Raw genomic sequence first — 16,921 nt, forward strand, 5'->3', positions numbered from 1 at the left:
AGAAGGCTGGGAACAAGCTTGTCCCTGTCTCAATGCAGGGAGGAAGGAGCAGAGGCTGATCAAAGCTGTGGGTGCCAAAAGCATGAGGATAATGTGTGTTCTTTTATGCAAACAACACAGCCAGTTCTTTAGACTCTCAAGTATTTTTTTGATTAATTAGGTTGATTGTTGGTAATGAGCCAGTTGGCTAGACAAATTACCTTAATTATATGAGAGAAATATAAATGTTCTCTGTTCCTCTCTTGTGTATTTGCAGTCTTTTTTCAAAGCCAGTCAAAGTAAAACAACACAAAAATATGTACCCAGAAAGTACTAAGATTTTGTCTACATGGAAATCAGCATTTGACAGGGAAAAAAAAAAAGGCAAACATAAAAATAATATAGAAAGAAAGAAGTTGAGATGTCTTTTGTAGTAAGATGGCATGAATCAGTTTCACCCCATGGAAGCTGTATACTGTAATGCTTTCAACTCTCTCAGTGGCTAAACCTTCCCAACCACAAGTGATTTTAAATACAATTTTATTGAAAACCAGTTTTCTTAAACATGACTGTCACTGGAGCACAAGTTCCAGGTTACAGAATTGTCCATCTTTAAAACCTATTTTGAAATTAATTTAGACAAGGTTTTATTTTGATCCTGAAAGCCTGAATTAATTCAAGCTGTCTTAAGTCAGTGACACGAACAACCTGAAAAAATTGTTTTAAATTAGATCCTGAACATAGTGTGAAGGGATAGGAGGAGGATAAAGACAGAGAAGAAACTAACTATTGCACTTACTTGATAATTATTTCACATCTTTTAATTTAGACATCATTACTGGATCTTAAGGAACATGCTTCATCATTAGCATCATCAGGACTGAAGAAAGATTCAAGACTCAAGACACTGGAAATTGCATTAGAACAGAAGAAGGAAGAATGTTTGAAGATGGAAACACAATTGAAGAAGGTAATCTTAGTGCATGTTTATATGTGTGTTATAAGCATACAGTTCTAAACACATTGCCCATGTCTACAAAGAAAACTTGGGGTCTTAAGAGCAAATTCTTTGAATTTCTTTTCAGCAAGAACCATGAAGGTGTGTCCATGCAAACCATACTGCAAGCTAAGCCTATCAGAGAGTAACTTTCAGACACTTGTGCTAAGTTTTTATTTCACTTACATGCAGTAACAGTGCTGTTGGCTTTTTTGTTTACAGGTACTAAGAGTTAGTCGGCTTCAGTAGAGTTTGTAGAAGCAGTTGTGCCATTAAATTGATGAAACAACTGAAAAAAAAACCAGCTAAACATTTCACATACCAATTATCAATGCTTATAGGAGTTAATGTAATAAATTCAGGTGCAGGGTTGGCCCTGCCTGGAGGAAAGCAAAAAACAAATGAAAAGAAGATGCTGCCTGTGAAGTGTGTGATTTTGAGTCATCAGTTCAGAGCTGTTTAGAGTTCCTGTTGTGTGGGTGCAGGGTGGTGTTACTGCACCTGAGAACAGTGTACATGAAACTCTGTGCATGCATATCTAGACCCATGTTTGTCCTGTTGCATTCTGTCACACAAAATCAGCTGTTACTCAGCACCAGCACAGATCAGTGGCAAGAAAAGGCAGCTGTACACAGGTAATTGTACACAGGCTGTTTTCAGTGGGTATTTCAGAAGGCCTGAAGGACCTTTCATTGAATTCTGTTCCATGAATTTCAGGTTGTGTTGCTGGTAATGAGTTGACAAATCTATTGTAGCTAAGATTGCCAGAGGTTGTTAGAGCATCTTCTCATCCAGAGAAACTGGCAATTTTAAATTAAATCATGGTCAGGATGGTTTCAGTTCTACAACCAAAAAAAAAAAAAATTGGTAGCCTACCATTACTTATGTGGAGTAACTTCCATTTACTCGAGAAAATGTAGTTAACATTCACTTGAATATGTTTTATACCTATAATAAGTTTACTTAATTCTTTAATAATGTTTTTTTCCCAGCTGTTTTTAATTCTTTAGTGGGTTTTATTGTAGCTTGCACAGAAGCAAAAAAATTATAAAAGCTTTAGCTTTTTAAATGCATTGCAGATATTTATTGGGGCAGTTTGACATTTTCAAGATGAAATAAGAAATAATTATGACAGATAATCCAGCTCCAGCTTTAAAGCTTCTAAAAACTCGTTTTTACACCTCTGCGTTATTAACAATTGCAAATATCTGCAATAATTAACCTTAAAACTAATGGCTACATAAGAGCATTCATTTAAAAACTGAATTAGAGGTTCATTCTGTTGAGGTTTATTACATTATCTTAGTGCAGATCTGCATGAGACACATGCAGGAAGGAAGCTCTCATGTAGCTCCTTAAGAGTAAATGGCTAAAAGCTTTTTCTTTTGGGTTCTTCCCTCACAATTTGAATGGAGATGTGTCTAACATCAGTCTTGCTTCCCTTGCTTCCTATTCCCAGTGAACAGTTCGAGTACTTCCAGTCAAATCTGTTAGCTCTAGAAGTTAAGAAGCTGGCAGAAGAGACTGATCTGGACTACTGTTAAGCCATTAAATAAAAAACACTTTGGTAGTCCTTGCAAGAAACTCTTGCTAACCTGCAAACAGTGAGCCTCAGAGAAATCATGAACCATGCAAGCTTCCCTTTCTTCTGTAAGGGGATTTAACTTTACACTAAACAAAAATATTAACCAAGCAGAGTGCAAGGGTGCTGAAAGTTCTTGATACTGGTTTTAATTCTGTGTCACTCTCCAGTGTCTCACTTGAAGTATCCACTTCTTGTTGCTATTCCTCTTTTCACTAATAAGTGTTTTATATTGATCTTTGGCTTAGCAACTGAAACTGCAGTGTTTTTCATATTGGGGTTGTTTTTTCCAAATAATAATACCATGATTATGCAAATTTGTGTGCTTAATGTTCTAATTATTCTATATTCACTGCTTCTGTGCTCAGTTGTCATCCTGCTGCCAGCAGGAGATGCAGTGGGAGATTCTGAAGGCTGAAAGCAGCTCATAAATCCCTGTTGAGTTTACATGGCCTGGTGTCCTGTCTTCATTTTGGCTCAGATGGAATCATTAGGGGCAAATAACACACAGGAGGTTCTCTCCCTTTTTTTCTGTGAAGTGCTATTATGCTCTGTAGTGGTTTTTCTTTTCTTTAGGAAAATCTTTGTCCAAACTACTATTTTAATGTATTAGTTTTATGGTGAAAAAGTTTCCCTTTAGTTGTTCTTCAGGATACTCCTTTCCCAGCGTTTTCTGTCTTGTCTTTCCCAGCCAGTATATTTTGTTTCATTTTGTTTTTCTGATCTGGGAGAGACCAACTAATATTAGAAGTTTTTCCAGGAAAGATAAGTGGATTTTTGTCCATCTTCATTTCCAGTGCATAGTTTTTCTCCCTATAGATATACTCCTTATTTTTAGGGAGGAAAAAGAGTCAAAACCATATGTTAATAAACTTCCCCTTGCTGCAGTTCTAGGAACTTTTCACCAGAAAAAGTTAGCAGTGATTCCCTTACTCAGAGGTTGTTTTTTGTTTGGTGGGGGTTTTTTTTTGTTGGTTTTTTTTGTTTGTTTGTTTGGTTTTTTTTTTTTTTTTAAATGCTGTGGTGTTCTTTCTTCAAATTCAGGAGGATAGAATCTTTCAAAAAACAGGGGGAAAAAAGACTTAATGAAGTGTTGATCCAAATTCTGTCTTTCCCAAGAATTAGCCTGGCTAGTCTAATACAGACTCTGCTGCTTTCTATTTTGCAAACATGGATTTTCTCCCACAGCTGAAAATATTACTGATAATATTGGTAGATGAGGCTGGTTTTTGTTCTCAGCTGATAATTTTTTTTTTTTTTTTTTTGAAGAAGGGACAATAAATGATGTATTCAACATAGAAAGAAGAAGGCTGCCAGGGAAATTAGTATTTCTTGTTACAATAAAAGCAAAAAGGAAAATTGTGTTCAGCATTCAGATAGTGTCAGTTACTGAATTAGTTTTCTAAACCATTCAGCTGTCTTGAAATTGATACAAAGGAAGCACTAGGAATTAAGGTCCTTCTCAATCTGTGAAACTCGTCTGTAAACCCAAACAAAGAACTGCATTAAATATGTGGGGGCTGGACAAATTTCTTAAACTGAAGTATTCAAGATAAAATTTGGAACTTGCATGAGGATAACTCTCCATGTTTCTCATGTTCCAGAAGCTGGTTAGTAATGCATGCTAAAACCACTAATTAAGATTCTGTCGTCTTAGTAAGTTAATGTTGCAGTTATTATTTTAAATTCTTTTCTTGTTGCATCTTTTCTTTTTCTCTCTCACACTGTTCCTATCCCAAATTTTCTCCATCTTTTCCTATCTTCTTTCTCCCTTTAGCACCCTGAGGTTTTATTGACTCATCCATCCAAGCTAGTAAGTTCCGTGGCAATCTGAGAGGCTGTTGCCAGCACATTTAATTTTTTGTGTTGCATGTGTATTCACTTGTGCTTTTATAGTTGGGCCAACACAGAGTGTATTGGTGAATTCCTTTAGTATAGTGGGTGTGGACAATATGGGCACAAACAAAAAGCAGTGGGATGTCTGACCAGTCATGTTCCAAAAAGCTTTCTGAGATGTTTTCGCTGTTTGACTGCCTTGGTCTAACTGCATTTTTGTTTGGACAGCTTGATATCGTGTCAGTGTTTTGTTTCCCTTTGCTGCTGGTGCTTGAAATGTCCTGTAGCTTTTCTGTCATCTCCATTGTCTGTGCATTTTCAGAGCAAGAAGGTGGAATTTCCATGCAAATCAAGCTTCTTGCGTGAAAGCGTTCTGTAACACTGGGCACAGCAGCACATTAGAAATAACAACTAAGTTGCATCAACTGAGAGATTGCTTAAAATCTTGTGTAACCATTCAGCTCGCTGGTACTATGTCAGTTTAATTTTGGATCCTATTTCCAGCCTCCTGTTTGATGTCAAAGAGCACTCCTGTCAAGGAGTGTTTGTGTAATAATATCTTGACACTGTAAATTACGTAATCCAAGGTGGTTTTCATCAGAGATTTCTTCTGTGGCTCTGTGCATAAAAAATGGTGTTACAGAACTTTAAGGAGTCTGATACCTGTGTTACACTTGGCAATGTTCAGGGTAAATGGAGTTGTCTATCCTGACAGTCATTGTCTGAGGGTCAGAGAATTGCTGGGGCTTGCAATTTTTCCATTTTTGTGACATCCCATATCAGAAATCCTTTAAACCTGGCTAAATAATGTCGATAAGGAGCTGAGAAAATGAGATATAATACAAAAATATTGTACTTGGTACAAATAGGCAGAAGAATTTCTGACAGGAGAGCATATTCTCTACAAAATCTTTAATAGCATGCAAACTTTTTGAGACTCATTATTCTGAAATCAGAACATAGAAGATATTGTAGCAAACTGTATTTTATTCTCCAGTATGATATAGCAAACACACAGGATAAGGTACAAGAGGCTTTGTGAAGGCCAGGTTGGATGGCATTTTGAGCAGCCTGGCCTAGTGGAAAGTGTCCCTGCCCACAGCAGGAGATGATCTTTAGGGACCCTTCCAACCCAAACCATCCTGTGCTTCTTTGGTGTCTTTTAATGTTCCATTCTGATGATGGTGTGTGATGATCTCAGCATCATCTCATGTAGTGGAAAGTTAGAGAGGTTTTCTCCCTGATATTCTTACAGCTAAAAAAAAAATTACCTACTCTACCCCTCCCAGAAAAACTTGTGAAGATAGCACTCATTTTGAAAAACTAAATATTCAAAATGTATGAACTGGCTAGTGTCACACTGTGTGGTCTTATTTCTCCTTGTGAGGTAATTTATATGGCATTTCATAACTAAATTATTGTCTGCTAGAGTCTTGCTGTTTTCAATATTGCATGACAAATGCTCCAAGAGTGAGCCAGATATACATGAGAGATGATAAGCATCTAGAGAAATAAGATGGTAAAATACTTTTTTAATAGTAGGAAAGCATTGAGTGAATAAGTCAGGATATATTTCCATTTTGCTTTTTCCCCTGCACAACAGGTTTAATAATGCATCCTCATTTCCCATTGGTGGTGTTAAGGAGTGATTAGTTGTCATCATGACAGGAAGTGTTGTGGTAGAGGGAGACAGAGACACGACAGGACATCAGGCTTTCATGTAGCAGAGAGAGTTTTTTGGTGCCCACAGCTTTTTATATAGGCTATCCCAAAGACTCCACATCCAAACTTGGTTGGCTATGACTGGTTACCACCCGGCTCACCGGGCCAATACCTACCTGCTCACATTCATGGTAGGGATTGGCTCTGTAGCCAAACCCCTCCTCCTCTTATGAGGCACACAGACCATCTGTACCCTGTCATAAGAAAGAAAATTGGGGAATTTATTTCTTTTCATGTCATGTTGCAGTTAAGAGTAAGCAACTTAGAGCCATACATTGAATATCCAAAAACTGGTACTAATTGTCTGTTCTTTACTTGTGTCCTGATTTTGTAAACAGTGGTAGCCTGTGGTCAGGTGAGTGAGGGCCAGATCAGAGGAGGCAGGTGGGGGGGTTAAAATACACTCACAAAGAGAGATGTCCTGTGGGCATTTCCCTCCTGACTTTGCCCACTCTGTGCTGGGGTGAATCCAAAGAGAGCAGATTAATGTTAATGTTTAATGACATCTATGGGAACTTGTGTCTCTCTGAAGAGATCACTTTTTTAAGTAATGGAAATTGCCTCTCTTGAGGTGTCTTCCTGTATTTATGATACTTCATAAAGAAGAGAGTTTGTTTATGAATTGATTCCAACTGAACACTTGCTTATTCAGTGTCAAAAGTTTACAGTTCCATTAACAAAGACTAACCATGTAGAGATGGTTAAAAGACAGCAAATAACTCTCTGTGACAGACTCAAGTTTACACTACATAGTATATCACAGAATTTCCTGAGCCTTTTACTTCCATTACTGCCTTTTCAGAAAGCTTTTTTACAGTTTGGGGTGTGTAGAGCCTTGGAACTAAAGGAGGAAAAAGGCTGGTTGTTTTTTAAATTTACAATTTTGTTAAAACTAATAAAGGCACGATAGAAGACAGCACAAATGTTTTATCAGTTGAATTTCTGCCTTTGTGGTAGGAAAAGTACAGAAGATGGGTAAAGTGTCTTTTGCAGTAACTAATCATAATATGTTTTTGTATTTGTGTGTGCATTTACTATTTTTAGGAGACATGAGGCTCCCTTGGAGGTAGGAGGGTGGACTAAAATGGGATTTCAGGTTCCTGGGAACTTTTACTTCATGGCCAAAAGTTCTTGGCAACATTTGTATGTGAAATGTTAAACTGAATTTACTGTCTCAATTCATAGGTAAAAGTAGAAAGTGTTTGCTGTGAGTTATTTGCTGTTTGATTTAGTTAATATTTTAGGAATATTGATTTGGAGTCTTGGTCATAATGTTTGGAATTTTTATTTACATTTTAGAACCTTTAAATTAGGTCTGTGCTATTGTTATATTCCCTGTCTCTGGCACACTTTAAGCTGTGTAAGATTATCTTACCTCTTAAAAAAGAGGGTTTTGGCACAAGAAATATCAACTTAGAAATTTCTTTTTAATGTGTTTTGTCTTCCACTCCTCTCCGTCTGTAAATATTGGTTATTTCTATGAAACATTGGTCATCTTTGTTTTAGCTGTAGAAGTTGGCTTTGTCAGCTGATTTTCTGTGGAAGCAAGAGAAGTTAGAGTACATTTATTTTGTTGAGGAACAATCACTCTTTCTTATGTTCTGTAGGTACCTGAAGCAGTCACCCCATCACTTACCACTTTCCAGATGGGAAATGAGAGCAGGAAGGCAGAAAGCTGTTAAACCACCTCTTGCTTTATAGCCCCTCTTAAGGACTGGGAGAGCATATCCAGAGTAGTAAACTTAAACTATTCTCAGCCCTGAACCACTTAGAATTTGAAACTGAATTCACACTGGCAAAGATTAATACTGATCAGATGAGCTTTGCTAATAAAAGCAGAGCTTAAGAGGGTGCTGCTTTCCAGCTGAAATGTGACTGTTTCTTATGCAGGTCAATGCAGAATGAAATCTGTTTGGCTGTGCTCTTTAATTCACCTGTTTGATACCACACAGGAACACAGAGAGCTAATGCCAGGGTGAGGAATAACAACTGAGGGGTTTAAATAGCCTCTAGTCAGATAAACTCAATGGCCTGCAGAGATGAGAAAGTGCAGTGTTCCCTTCGCTCTCAGCAGGCTGCTTTCTACATTTACATAATTTTTGTCATACTTCTTTTATACATTGTCACATTTGTTTGTAACTATATTAAAATTACAGATTTACAAATCCTGTGTCAGGCAGAGATTGAAGTCAAATTTACGAAATAGACTTCTTATAATCTCTTAATACAGGAGAAACTATTGATGCCTTTGTCACTTTAGATGTTGATTGTGTTTCAAAAATGAAATTACTTCTTATTTGGGAATTTCTATGCACCTTTGGGCGGGGCAAGTTGTATGTAGGTTTTTTTACTGTGAATATAGGACTTCATTATTTGTGTTTAGCTTTTTGGTTAAAGGAAAAAAACAAGATAAATTATTTTTCACAGGGAAGGTAGCCAATTTCATCTGTTCCAGATCTTGATGTGAGTTTGTGGGAAAGCTCTAAATGCGTTGGTTTTCTCTCTTATTCAATAAATGAATCCAGTAGGATTTTAGATACGGTCATGAAACACGTATTTTGTACAAAACCCACAAAATGGACTAAAGTCACTCAGTCAGTAACTCACAGTGCAGGAAGTGGTCTCCAGTTTACAGAATATCACATAACGTTCTCTTTGTGTTAGGTGAAAGTATCCATACTTATGTGCATTATATACAAATAACATGTGTTACGTGTCTTAACTAATAATTTATGTCCTGTAAATAGCCCTTCAGTTCTATAAGAACCAGACACACTGACTTGTTGGCTAATTCTCTAGAAAAGAAAATTTATTTCCTCTTCTCAGTAGTGTCTCTTGGGTTGTTGTGGAGATGCTTTTATTAGCAGAGTAAAATAAATCAGGACTGTTCTGACAGTCAAATTACATTAGGACTTATAACTTCTTTTGAATTAGTGAGTTTAATAATCCAGGCTAACAGCCTAACTTTGTTTTCTTTGAAAAGAAGTTTCTTGATTATCTGATCATGTATTTTGGATGACTTTAAAGAGCCTGGAGGAGTATTTGTTAAAAGAAAAAATTTGAGATGTTGGAAACATAGCTAAATCCAGTACAGAAGAACTCAGGCTCTGTCTGGTGAAAACCAGACTTAACTCTATATACAGTGTCTCTTCAGAGAATACTGATGCCCTCAGTTGATGTATAGGTGACCCCAAAAACAGTATTCCCAATTCCCTGTATTTGGGAAGAAAAGATTGGACAGGGTTTTGAAATTTAAGGTGCAATTGAAAAGGAAATGAAATCAAGTATTTCAGATTTCCGCAGGCTGGAAATCCCAAAAAAGCATTTCAGAAACACCCACCAGTGCTCGTTTCAAAGCCAAGTATGTCCCCTGGTGCTCACAGCTGTTCATGGAGCTGACACACTTGTCAGTCTCACTGCTGCCACGTCCTCCTGGAGCCTGCATCCTCTTGGCAGGGCATTAATTTCACTTCCACTTGCTGTGCAGAGCTCTTTCCAAGGGTGTGTAATTTGAAGTGCTTATGGGGCAGTAAGGAATCTGGAGGCAGTGACAGCCCTAACTCCAAAAGGCTTTGCAAAGCCTCCGGGCTCACAGGGATGCACTTGTGGCCAGGTCTCAGCCAGAAGCACGGACTCAGGGTTTTCAGTCTCACAGTTCAGTGACACGGGAGTGTCAGGGTTTGACTGGAAAGTCACTCAAAAGTAGGGAGTGACTTTTTAAGTGTTCCTAAATGCATTAGCTCAGGAAAGGGTTCCACTCTTCCATGATTTTTGGTTATTGGGCACTCTTGCAGACATCTGCCTGGGAGACCTGGGGAGTGCCTGGGGCGTTTTGTTCTAGGATAAAATACTGTCCAACTTCATCAGCTTTCTGGAATTCTTGTTTTTAAACAAAAGAAAGCCACAACAGCTTATTATTGACCCTCAGACAAGAGCTACAGGGCTAAGGCCCTGGAACATGAACCTTTCGTTTGTTTGGGAAACCCAGATCCATCCCAAGGTCAGTCCCATTAAAGACAGGCATCAAGACTTTCCACAGTCCCATAATATTCTGCTCCACAAGTCTCCTGGATTCCACTAGAATGTGGCCTTGGCTCTAAAGAAGCTAATTAAAAACTAGACACTTCAAGGCAAAAATGTTGGAGTCAATGAATGGATATTTTCCTCCAGTCTTGTTTTACTGAATAACTAAACAGATTTAGCCAAATGTAATTTTGCTATTTGGTTCTTTGGAAGCAGCAGCTTTCTGCCCTGAGTTTTTTACTGCTGTAGTACTCTCCAATTACCTTTAAAAGCAACAGAGTCCTATACTATCAGATCTAGACTTAGTGTGCTTTGGAGCAGAACATTGGCAGCTTGTAAAACAACTTTCCACAGCTGCACACAGAGGGGAGAAAAGTCTGTAGTCTTATTTTCTGTTGTGGGTTTGATTTGAGAAGTGCAAGGCCTGGGCTTTTGCAGGCAATCCTGATCAGCAGAATAGCTCCATCAAACTTGCTATTCATTTAAGCAATTTTATGCAATTCTGAAATAGCTTTAATTGATAATCAAATTGCAGTTCAAGATCCAAGAGCAGAGGAGCAGGGTGAGAGAAAAAGGATAGTCCTTAGTCTGCTAGTTTAACTTCCAGCATGAATACTGCATTCTTCCTGTCTCTTACGTGCATGGGGGTTATTGAATTAGGTTTATTAATAAATTAGTGATTTTTGTAACAAACCAAGCCATTAAAAACCTCCCCAAACAATCTCTTCATTGGGATCATGTCATCCTCAGTCCAGAGATACTTTTTGTTCCAATAGCCTGATTTTAAAAAATGTATTTCCTAGGTAACTAAGCAAAGATAATTTCAGTAGCCATGCTCATAAACCCTGGTCTGTGTGGCTCACAGAACAGGCAAGGGCTTGAGCACATCAGCACCCTTTGTGCAAAGGTCTGACACTTTGCATAGTGATGTAGTTATTGAAGGCTATTACCTGTGATTTGTTGTTCTAGAAGAAATAGGTTAGAAATATCTTATATAACTGCATCTATAGTATTATAATATTATAGTTATTATAAAACATCTATCACTGTTTTATAAGTGTACTATAAGTGTGTACATTCACACTTGCTTTTTTTTTTTCTTTCAAAGAAGTTAACACTTTTTTCATATTTCTGTTTCTTTTTTGATTCTGTTTCAGATTAAAAGTCATGTATTTTTTTAGGCTGAATTTAAAAAACTAAATTTGTTTTAAGTTTTTGTTTTCCTGCAGAGTATTTCCCCATACTTAAAATGGCATAGGCCCTGCATATTCCTGTGTAATAATTAATCTTGCCATTTTGAAGTAGGTCTCTAGATAGCCTTTTGGAATTGTCATAGATAACATTTTGGAGTTGTCAGAGTTCCATGTGAATGAAGTGGTGTTTCTTGAACCTTTGTCTCCCAGGCTCACGAGGCAACGCTGGAGGCCAGGGCCAGTCCTGAGCTGAGCGAGCGCATGCAGCAGCTGGAGAGGGAGGTAACGCGCTTTCGGGAGGAGTCTGGCAAGGCTCAGGCTGAGGTGGATCGGCTCCTGGAGATCCTGAAAGAGATGGAAAATGAGAAGAATGACAAGGATAAGAAGATAGCAGAGCTGGAAAGGTGAGAATGGTGTAAAGTTAAAAGAGGAGCAAAAAAACCTAACATTAATATGTTAAAGATAAGTAATTTTTCTTGTCTTCAAAACCTTAAAGTGTCTGTTTTGGAAAAGTCTGTTTAGAGTTTTTCTGTCTTTGGTCCTTTATTGTGCTACATTGTTAGGAAAAGGGTGTCTTACCATGTACTATTTCTTACCTGGCTACTCAAAAATGGGGCTGGTTCAGGTAGAACTAGAAGGGTAGATAGAGTTGTAAGGGAATGGAGACGGTAGGAAAAGCTGCTGAAATTTTGATGTGTTTGTAAAACAGTTTGTTGTTTTGATACAAGAAATTCCTCAAGCACGGCTTTCACAAAAGCAAATAAGAAAAATGCCTTTTCAGAGCTTGTGTTACTGCTTACTCAGATTCTTCCGACAAGTGGCCTCATAACTCGGTACTGGTAGGGATACAGGGATACTTTGGCCCAGGTGAAGCCTGATGAGCAGATTTGCTTTTGTCCAAGCAAAACTTGATTCATCACTTTTCAGCATTTTCCATCTTTCTCTTGGAGCCAGGAGGCTGACGGCTATAATGTCCCTAGCAAAAATTATAATTTATTATGATTCCATGACATTTGTATCACAAATATAAGTAAAAGATCTCATGAAAAACCTGAATTAGATTCTTCATTCTGTCGTTTTCTCATCTTACGGTGGGCCAAGAGCAAATTTCTGGGCAGTAATACCTGTTTGAGATTTTTTGTTTACTTTACCATTCCCAATGAAAAATCACTAACTTGGAGCAGCAAAATGGAAATTTGATTATTCCCATTTGCCTTGTGCCAGAGTAGTCTTTCTGTCTTTTCACTACTTAACTACCCTACAGTTTAGTGTCAGGAAGATTAGGGCAACTAAGTGGAGGACATTTCAGGTTCTGCAATCAGTGGTTGTTTTTGATGATTGTCAAATTATGGGCCTCTCTGAATGATTTGAAAAACTCTTTTCTAAGGAGTCCATTCTCTTTTCCGTGACATGTACAGTTCAGCTTGCCAGCTGGGTTTCTTCTCTCTTTGTGACTGTAAGCAGCATCCTGTTAGTTTTCTTTAAGTTCTTTTATTAAGCTAAAATTCTTCATACATATGGCATAAACTCAAACATCCAGGAGTAAGAATATATTCTTTTTGAATGTCTTCCCTTTTTTCCTAAGTGATGCGTTGTTCAGCCCATTGGTACATAATGTAATCAGCAGAACATTCAGGCAATAGGTTGATACTGTTGAGTGAGTATAGACATGAAAAAGCTACAAGTCACTTGTTTGTGTGATTTTTTTCACTCCTGTTGGGGTCCCCATCTCAGGTGTGACATTCCCCATGTCATCTTCTTTAGAGCAGGCTAGTTGACCAGGGAACAGGTACGAGGAGCAAGCTTCTACAGAACTAAGATAGGGGGAAGAAATATATTCATAGTGCCTTAATTGGTTTTTTTTCTTTGTGGAGAAGTAACTACTGTTTAGGAAAAGAAAGTCAGAAATATGCATCATTCCTCAGCCTGATTCCTAGAGGAGATTAAAATGGCAGAAAGAGAATTCTCTTACATATGCTTTTAATGCAAGCTGACTTTTTTATTACATTAACATTCAGAAACTAATCATGATTTGACTTGCAGCATCAAAAATTGAGTAGTCACAAGTGTCCTATAAACAAAAAAATTATAGTCTACAAAGGAAAAATAACAAAGAAGAAAAATTAGGATGGGTCTTCTTCTCTTTTATTGATAGAAGCAATTGCACAATCTTCAGAGTTAGAAAGCAAGGTTTTTCTTGGAAAAGATGCATTTCTAGACTTCTGCAAAGCCGTTATTGTTTGTCCTGTTAGATGGTAGTTTCTTGATGTTTCAGTCACAGACTAAAGTCTTATTATGAAAGCAATGAACCCCTAAATGACTAGATATCATTCTGTAACCATTAGGTCAATACTTTGAGTATTCAGTTTTATCCATTCCTTCTTACCACTTGATTGTCAGTCTTACAAAAATTGAGTGGTCCTCTTCTCTTTTTAACATATCTTTTCTGCCAGTACTGAGATAAGATAAATATGTTTTCTCTTATTTCTAGTAATTAGAATAGGTATTTTGACTATGTAAAACAAAAGACTTCTTTTGTTATCATGTGACTGCCAGCAGCCAAATAAATCAAGGGGAGGAGAAAAATCTAAGAATATTCATCTTCTATAATCACTCTAAGTGGAAATAGAAAAAGTCTTCATGATCTAGAAATCTAATCTGGATGCTGTTAGTATGGGTGAATTAGCCAAGTATCAGCACCTGAAATGATTTTTCAGGTGGAAATGTAATATAAACACAGCACTGGAGAAAGAGATAGAAACCTCCAGTTTCTTTATGGTGAGGTTTTGACTGGTAATTTCTCTTTTTCTGAATAATTGTTGGAATTTCTATTTGGCCTTAGTTGTTTCAACTGCTCCCCCAAACAACTATTCCCTGAAAGGTTGCTTTCTCCTTGTGAGTTTTTGCAGAAAGCAGAGATTTTATCATGCCTGAACCTATATATCCAGGCATGTTACATGTATGTTTTACAGCTAGAAGAATCCTGGTTTCCAGGAAAAAAAATTGATAATTTTGCATTTTAAAAGCCTTTCGTAAACTGTGGTACATGAAGAGTGAGCTAGAAATTATCTTGACTTCTAATGCTTGTACAGCTGACCAAGCTGTGTTGTGCAAAGAAGAGCCTTAGTGCCTGCAGAAGCAATTGTCAGCAAGCTAAACAGCAAATACTGCTGTGCCTATCAGGAGCAGCCAGTGTTCCATGTGCAGCAAGATGAGAAGAAAAAAGTTATGTACAGAGAATAATGCACTAAGAAAATGGGATTTTTCAAAAGAGAGTCTCTCTTCCCTGTTGTTTTCCCTTTTGGTAGTTCTGTGTGACAACTAGACCATGTGCTGTCAGGGACGGAGAAATGGTATCACAGTTTCATCTGCAGAAGAGATGTGTCTCCTGTTAGGGAGGTGTGCACAAGAAAGATTAAAAGCAGAAAACTATTCTTTTAACCTTTTCAATGCAAGCAAAGCTGCCTTGTGCTTATGGTAACATACAGAGGGAAATGCTTCCACTCTTCAGTAGCTGTTGCAGTTACTGACTGGGAGACATTGCTTTTCAGACAAAAGATATTAAAAGAAATATGTGAAGTATGGTGCATGCTATGCAAAAGTTGAAAAATATTCTAGAAGGTTGAAAGCATGAGCTCATTGGTGTATATACATGTGGGGAGCATTTTGCTTTTTCTTATGGGAAGATGGGCTCTAAGTTCACATTTCTTCTGTGGGTGAACAGCCCCATAAGTTTTGTTTCTGTCCCTTACTGCGGTGGTGTAGAGGTTTTGTAGCTGTCTGGTTATTCACTTCCTTTGTAACTAACTGTTTGCTTTTTGTACTGCCATCCCATAACCTCTTGTCTCTCTGTAACTTTTCGTTTTGTGTTCTGTTTCCTCCCTTGCTTTCCCCCCCCCTTGTCCCATCCCGCTCCCCCGAGTCGTGTTGTTCTGTTTTGTTCCCTCGGGGGTGTCTGTGACTGTGCCTTTCCTCAGAAAGCACGGCTCCCGCAAATTGCACCCTCCCTACCAGGTGTCGGTCCCCGCACCGCAACACGTAGGGGGGTTTGTGTGGGACTTCCTGGGAAAGTGAGTGTCCTCAAGGCTTCTGTTTCCTCCTCTGGGCTGGAATGTGGCCTCTGCTGCCCGGCTGCTGCAATGCTGCTGCTTGGGGCTGCTGCAATGCTGCTTCTTTCCTAGGTCAAACAGCACCTGCTTATGTCGAGTGCAAGCGCTGCTTGTGACCACAGTCCAATGGAAGTTTGCTGCTGTTCTCCCTGATTTAAACTTGACAGAAGCTGTTGCTTTTTTATTCTAATTCTCTTGCTGTGTTTTACCTTTGGTTCTGATCTCTGCTACCAGTTCTGCCTGAACCAGCTAAAACTCAGTGTTCTTCAAGTATTCTAAAATGTGTCATTTATAGAGGTCAGTATTTATCGGTTTCTCTGGGTCTGGACTGAAGGCACGTGAGATGGTAGTTCATGTCCAGTCTCAGGTGTTTATTATTTCTGATCAGTAAAACAGTCTCATTACTGCGAGTTTAGCAGCAAGGCACAAAATGGCCAACAATCTCTTCTTACAAGGTCTTTTAAGACTAAACTATCTTAAGAACTGACACCTAGATTATTTTCCCTTTTAACCCAATAACTGATCCCAAAGAGCTCACAATGCGGGCTTTTCTGCCCAATTACAAAATGCCACCCAAACCCATGAAGAACAAGGAAGAAGAAGCATGAGGAAGAAACTCAGGACAACACCTTGTGCCCTCCATCTTGCTTCCAGCCACAACATACTAAAAATCCCCAAACCTAAATTTCTCACCTAAGTGCTACACCTACACTACTCTCTATAATCTATTCCACGCTTTTGTGGATTCTGTCTATCTTGAAGTCTAGGAAACTTTCTCCATGAATGAGGGTCAAAGTCAGTGCTCCCCTGGGGGTCAGGACACCCCAGAGCAGAGAGAGAAATATTCCTGGTGCCCTGTGTCCTCTAATAAGAAAACAAACTCACAAAATGTAATGCTCCTTATCTGGGATATGGCCATCAGAACCTTCAGGGTAGTTTATACACAGAATAGTTTATACACAGTCTGTACAGTAGTTCATACACAGCTCTATTGTTGTGCACATATTATGCAAATAAGAACTGGCTTTGTACTTGAGAGGTGGCAGGAAGTATATCTGTGTATGTTTATTCAGAAGTGAGCCCTGAGTGAATGTATATGGAAGTGCTAGTTCCAGTTGCAGACTTAAAATTGGTTTTCATTTGGCACACTCACTGTATAAGGTAGTTTTTTTTTTTTTTTTTTTTTTTTTCTGAAGGAAACTTTGCTTTGGGAACAGAGGAGGACAGTACTCAGATGTGGAATACCAGCAGTCCTGTTAAGGACAGCTGGAATTAGTGGCTATTTTAAGAAATAGAATTTGGAGAGTTTTCCTGAAAAGAATTTAAGGATGCCCTTTTGAACAAGAAATCTTCCAACTTTTGATTTGTAGCAGCCAAAAGGTATACTCCTCATCTTAAATATTTCTTCCCAACAGTAAATAAAATATTAAAAAACAATGGGGGATGTCAAAAGAGTGCTGAAAAATGTGGAGAGTAGAAT

At 38.2% G+C, this 16,921-nt stretch overlaps 1 protein-coding gene across 7 annotated transcripts in view; it reads left to right on the forward strand.

Annotated features, from left to right (window-relative positions):
- The window catches only part of ERC1 (ELKS/RAB6-interacting/CAST family member 1), a 277,845-nt gene that overhangs the window by 102,639 nt on the left and 158,285 nt on the right, over positions 1 to 16,921 (forward strand). For 4 of the 7 annotated variants that reach the window (XM_041484360.1, XM_041484361.1, XM_041484363.1 and 1 more), the window contains 2 exons: positions 809 to 949; positions 11,543 to 11,736. In XM_041484360.1, the coding sequence (XP_041340294.1) occupies positions 809 to 949; positions 11,543 to 11,736 (335 nt within the window). Of the gene's footprint in view, positions 1 to 808; positions 950 to 4,335; positions 4,372 to 11,542; positions 11,737 to 16,921 lie in introns of all 7 variants that reach the window. The other 3 variants (XM_041484357.1, XM_041484358.1, XM_041484362.1) reach the window with 1 other exon arrangement.

The sequence above is a fragment of the Pyrgilauda ruficollis genome, unplaced genomic scaffold (genome assembly GCF_017590135.1).
Source record: "Pyrgilauda ruficollis isolate IOZ18807 unplaced genomic scaffold, ASM1759013v1 scaffold66, whole genome shotgun sequence".
NCBI lineage: Eukaryota > Metazoa > Chordata > Aves > Passeriformes > Passeridae > Pyrgilauda > Pyrgilauda ruficollis.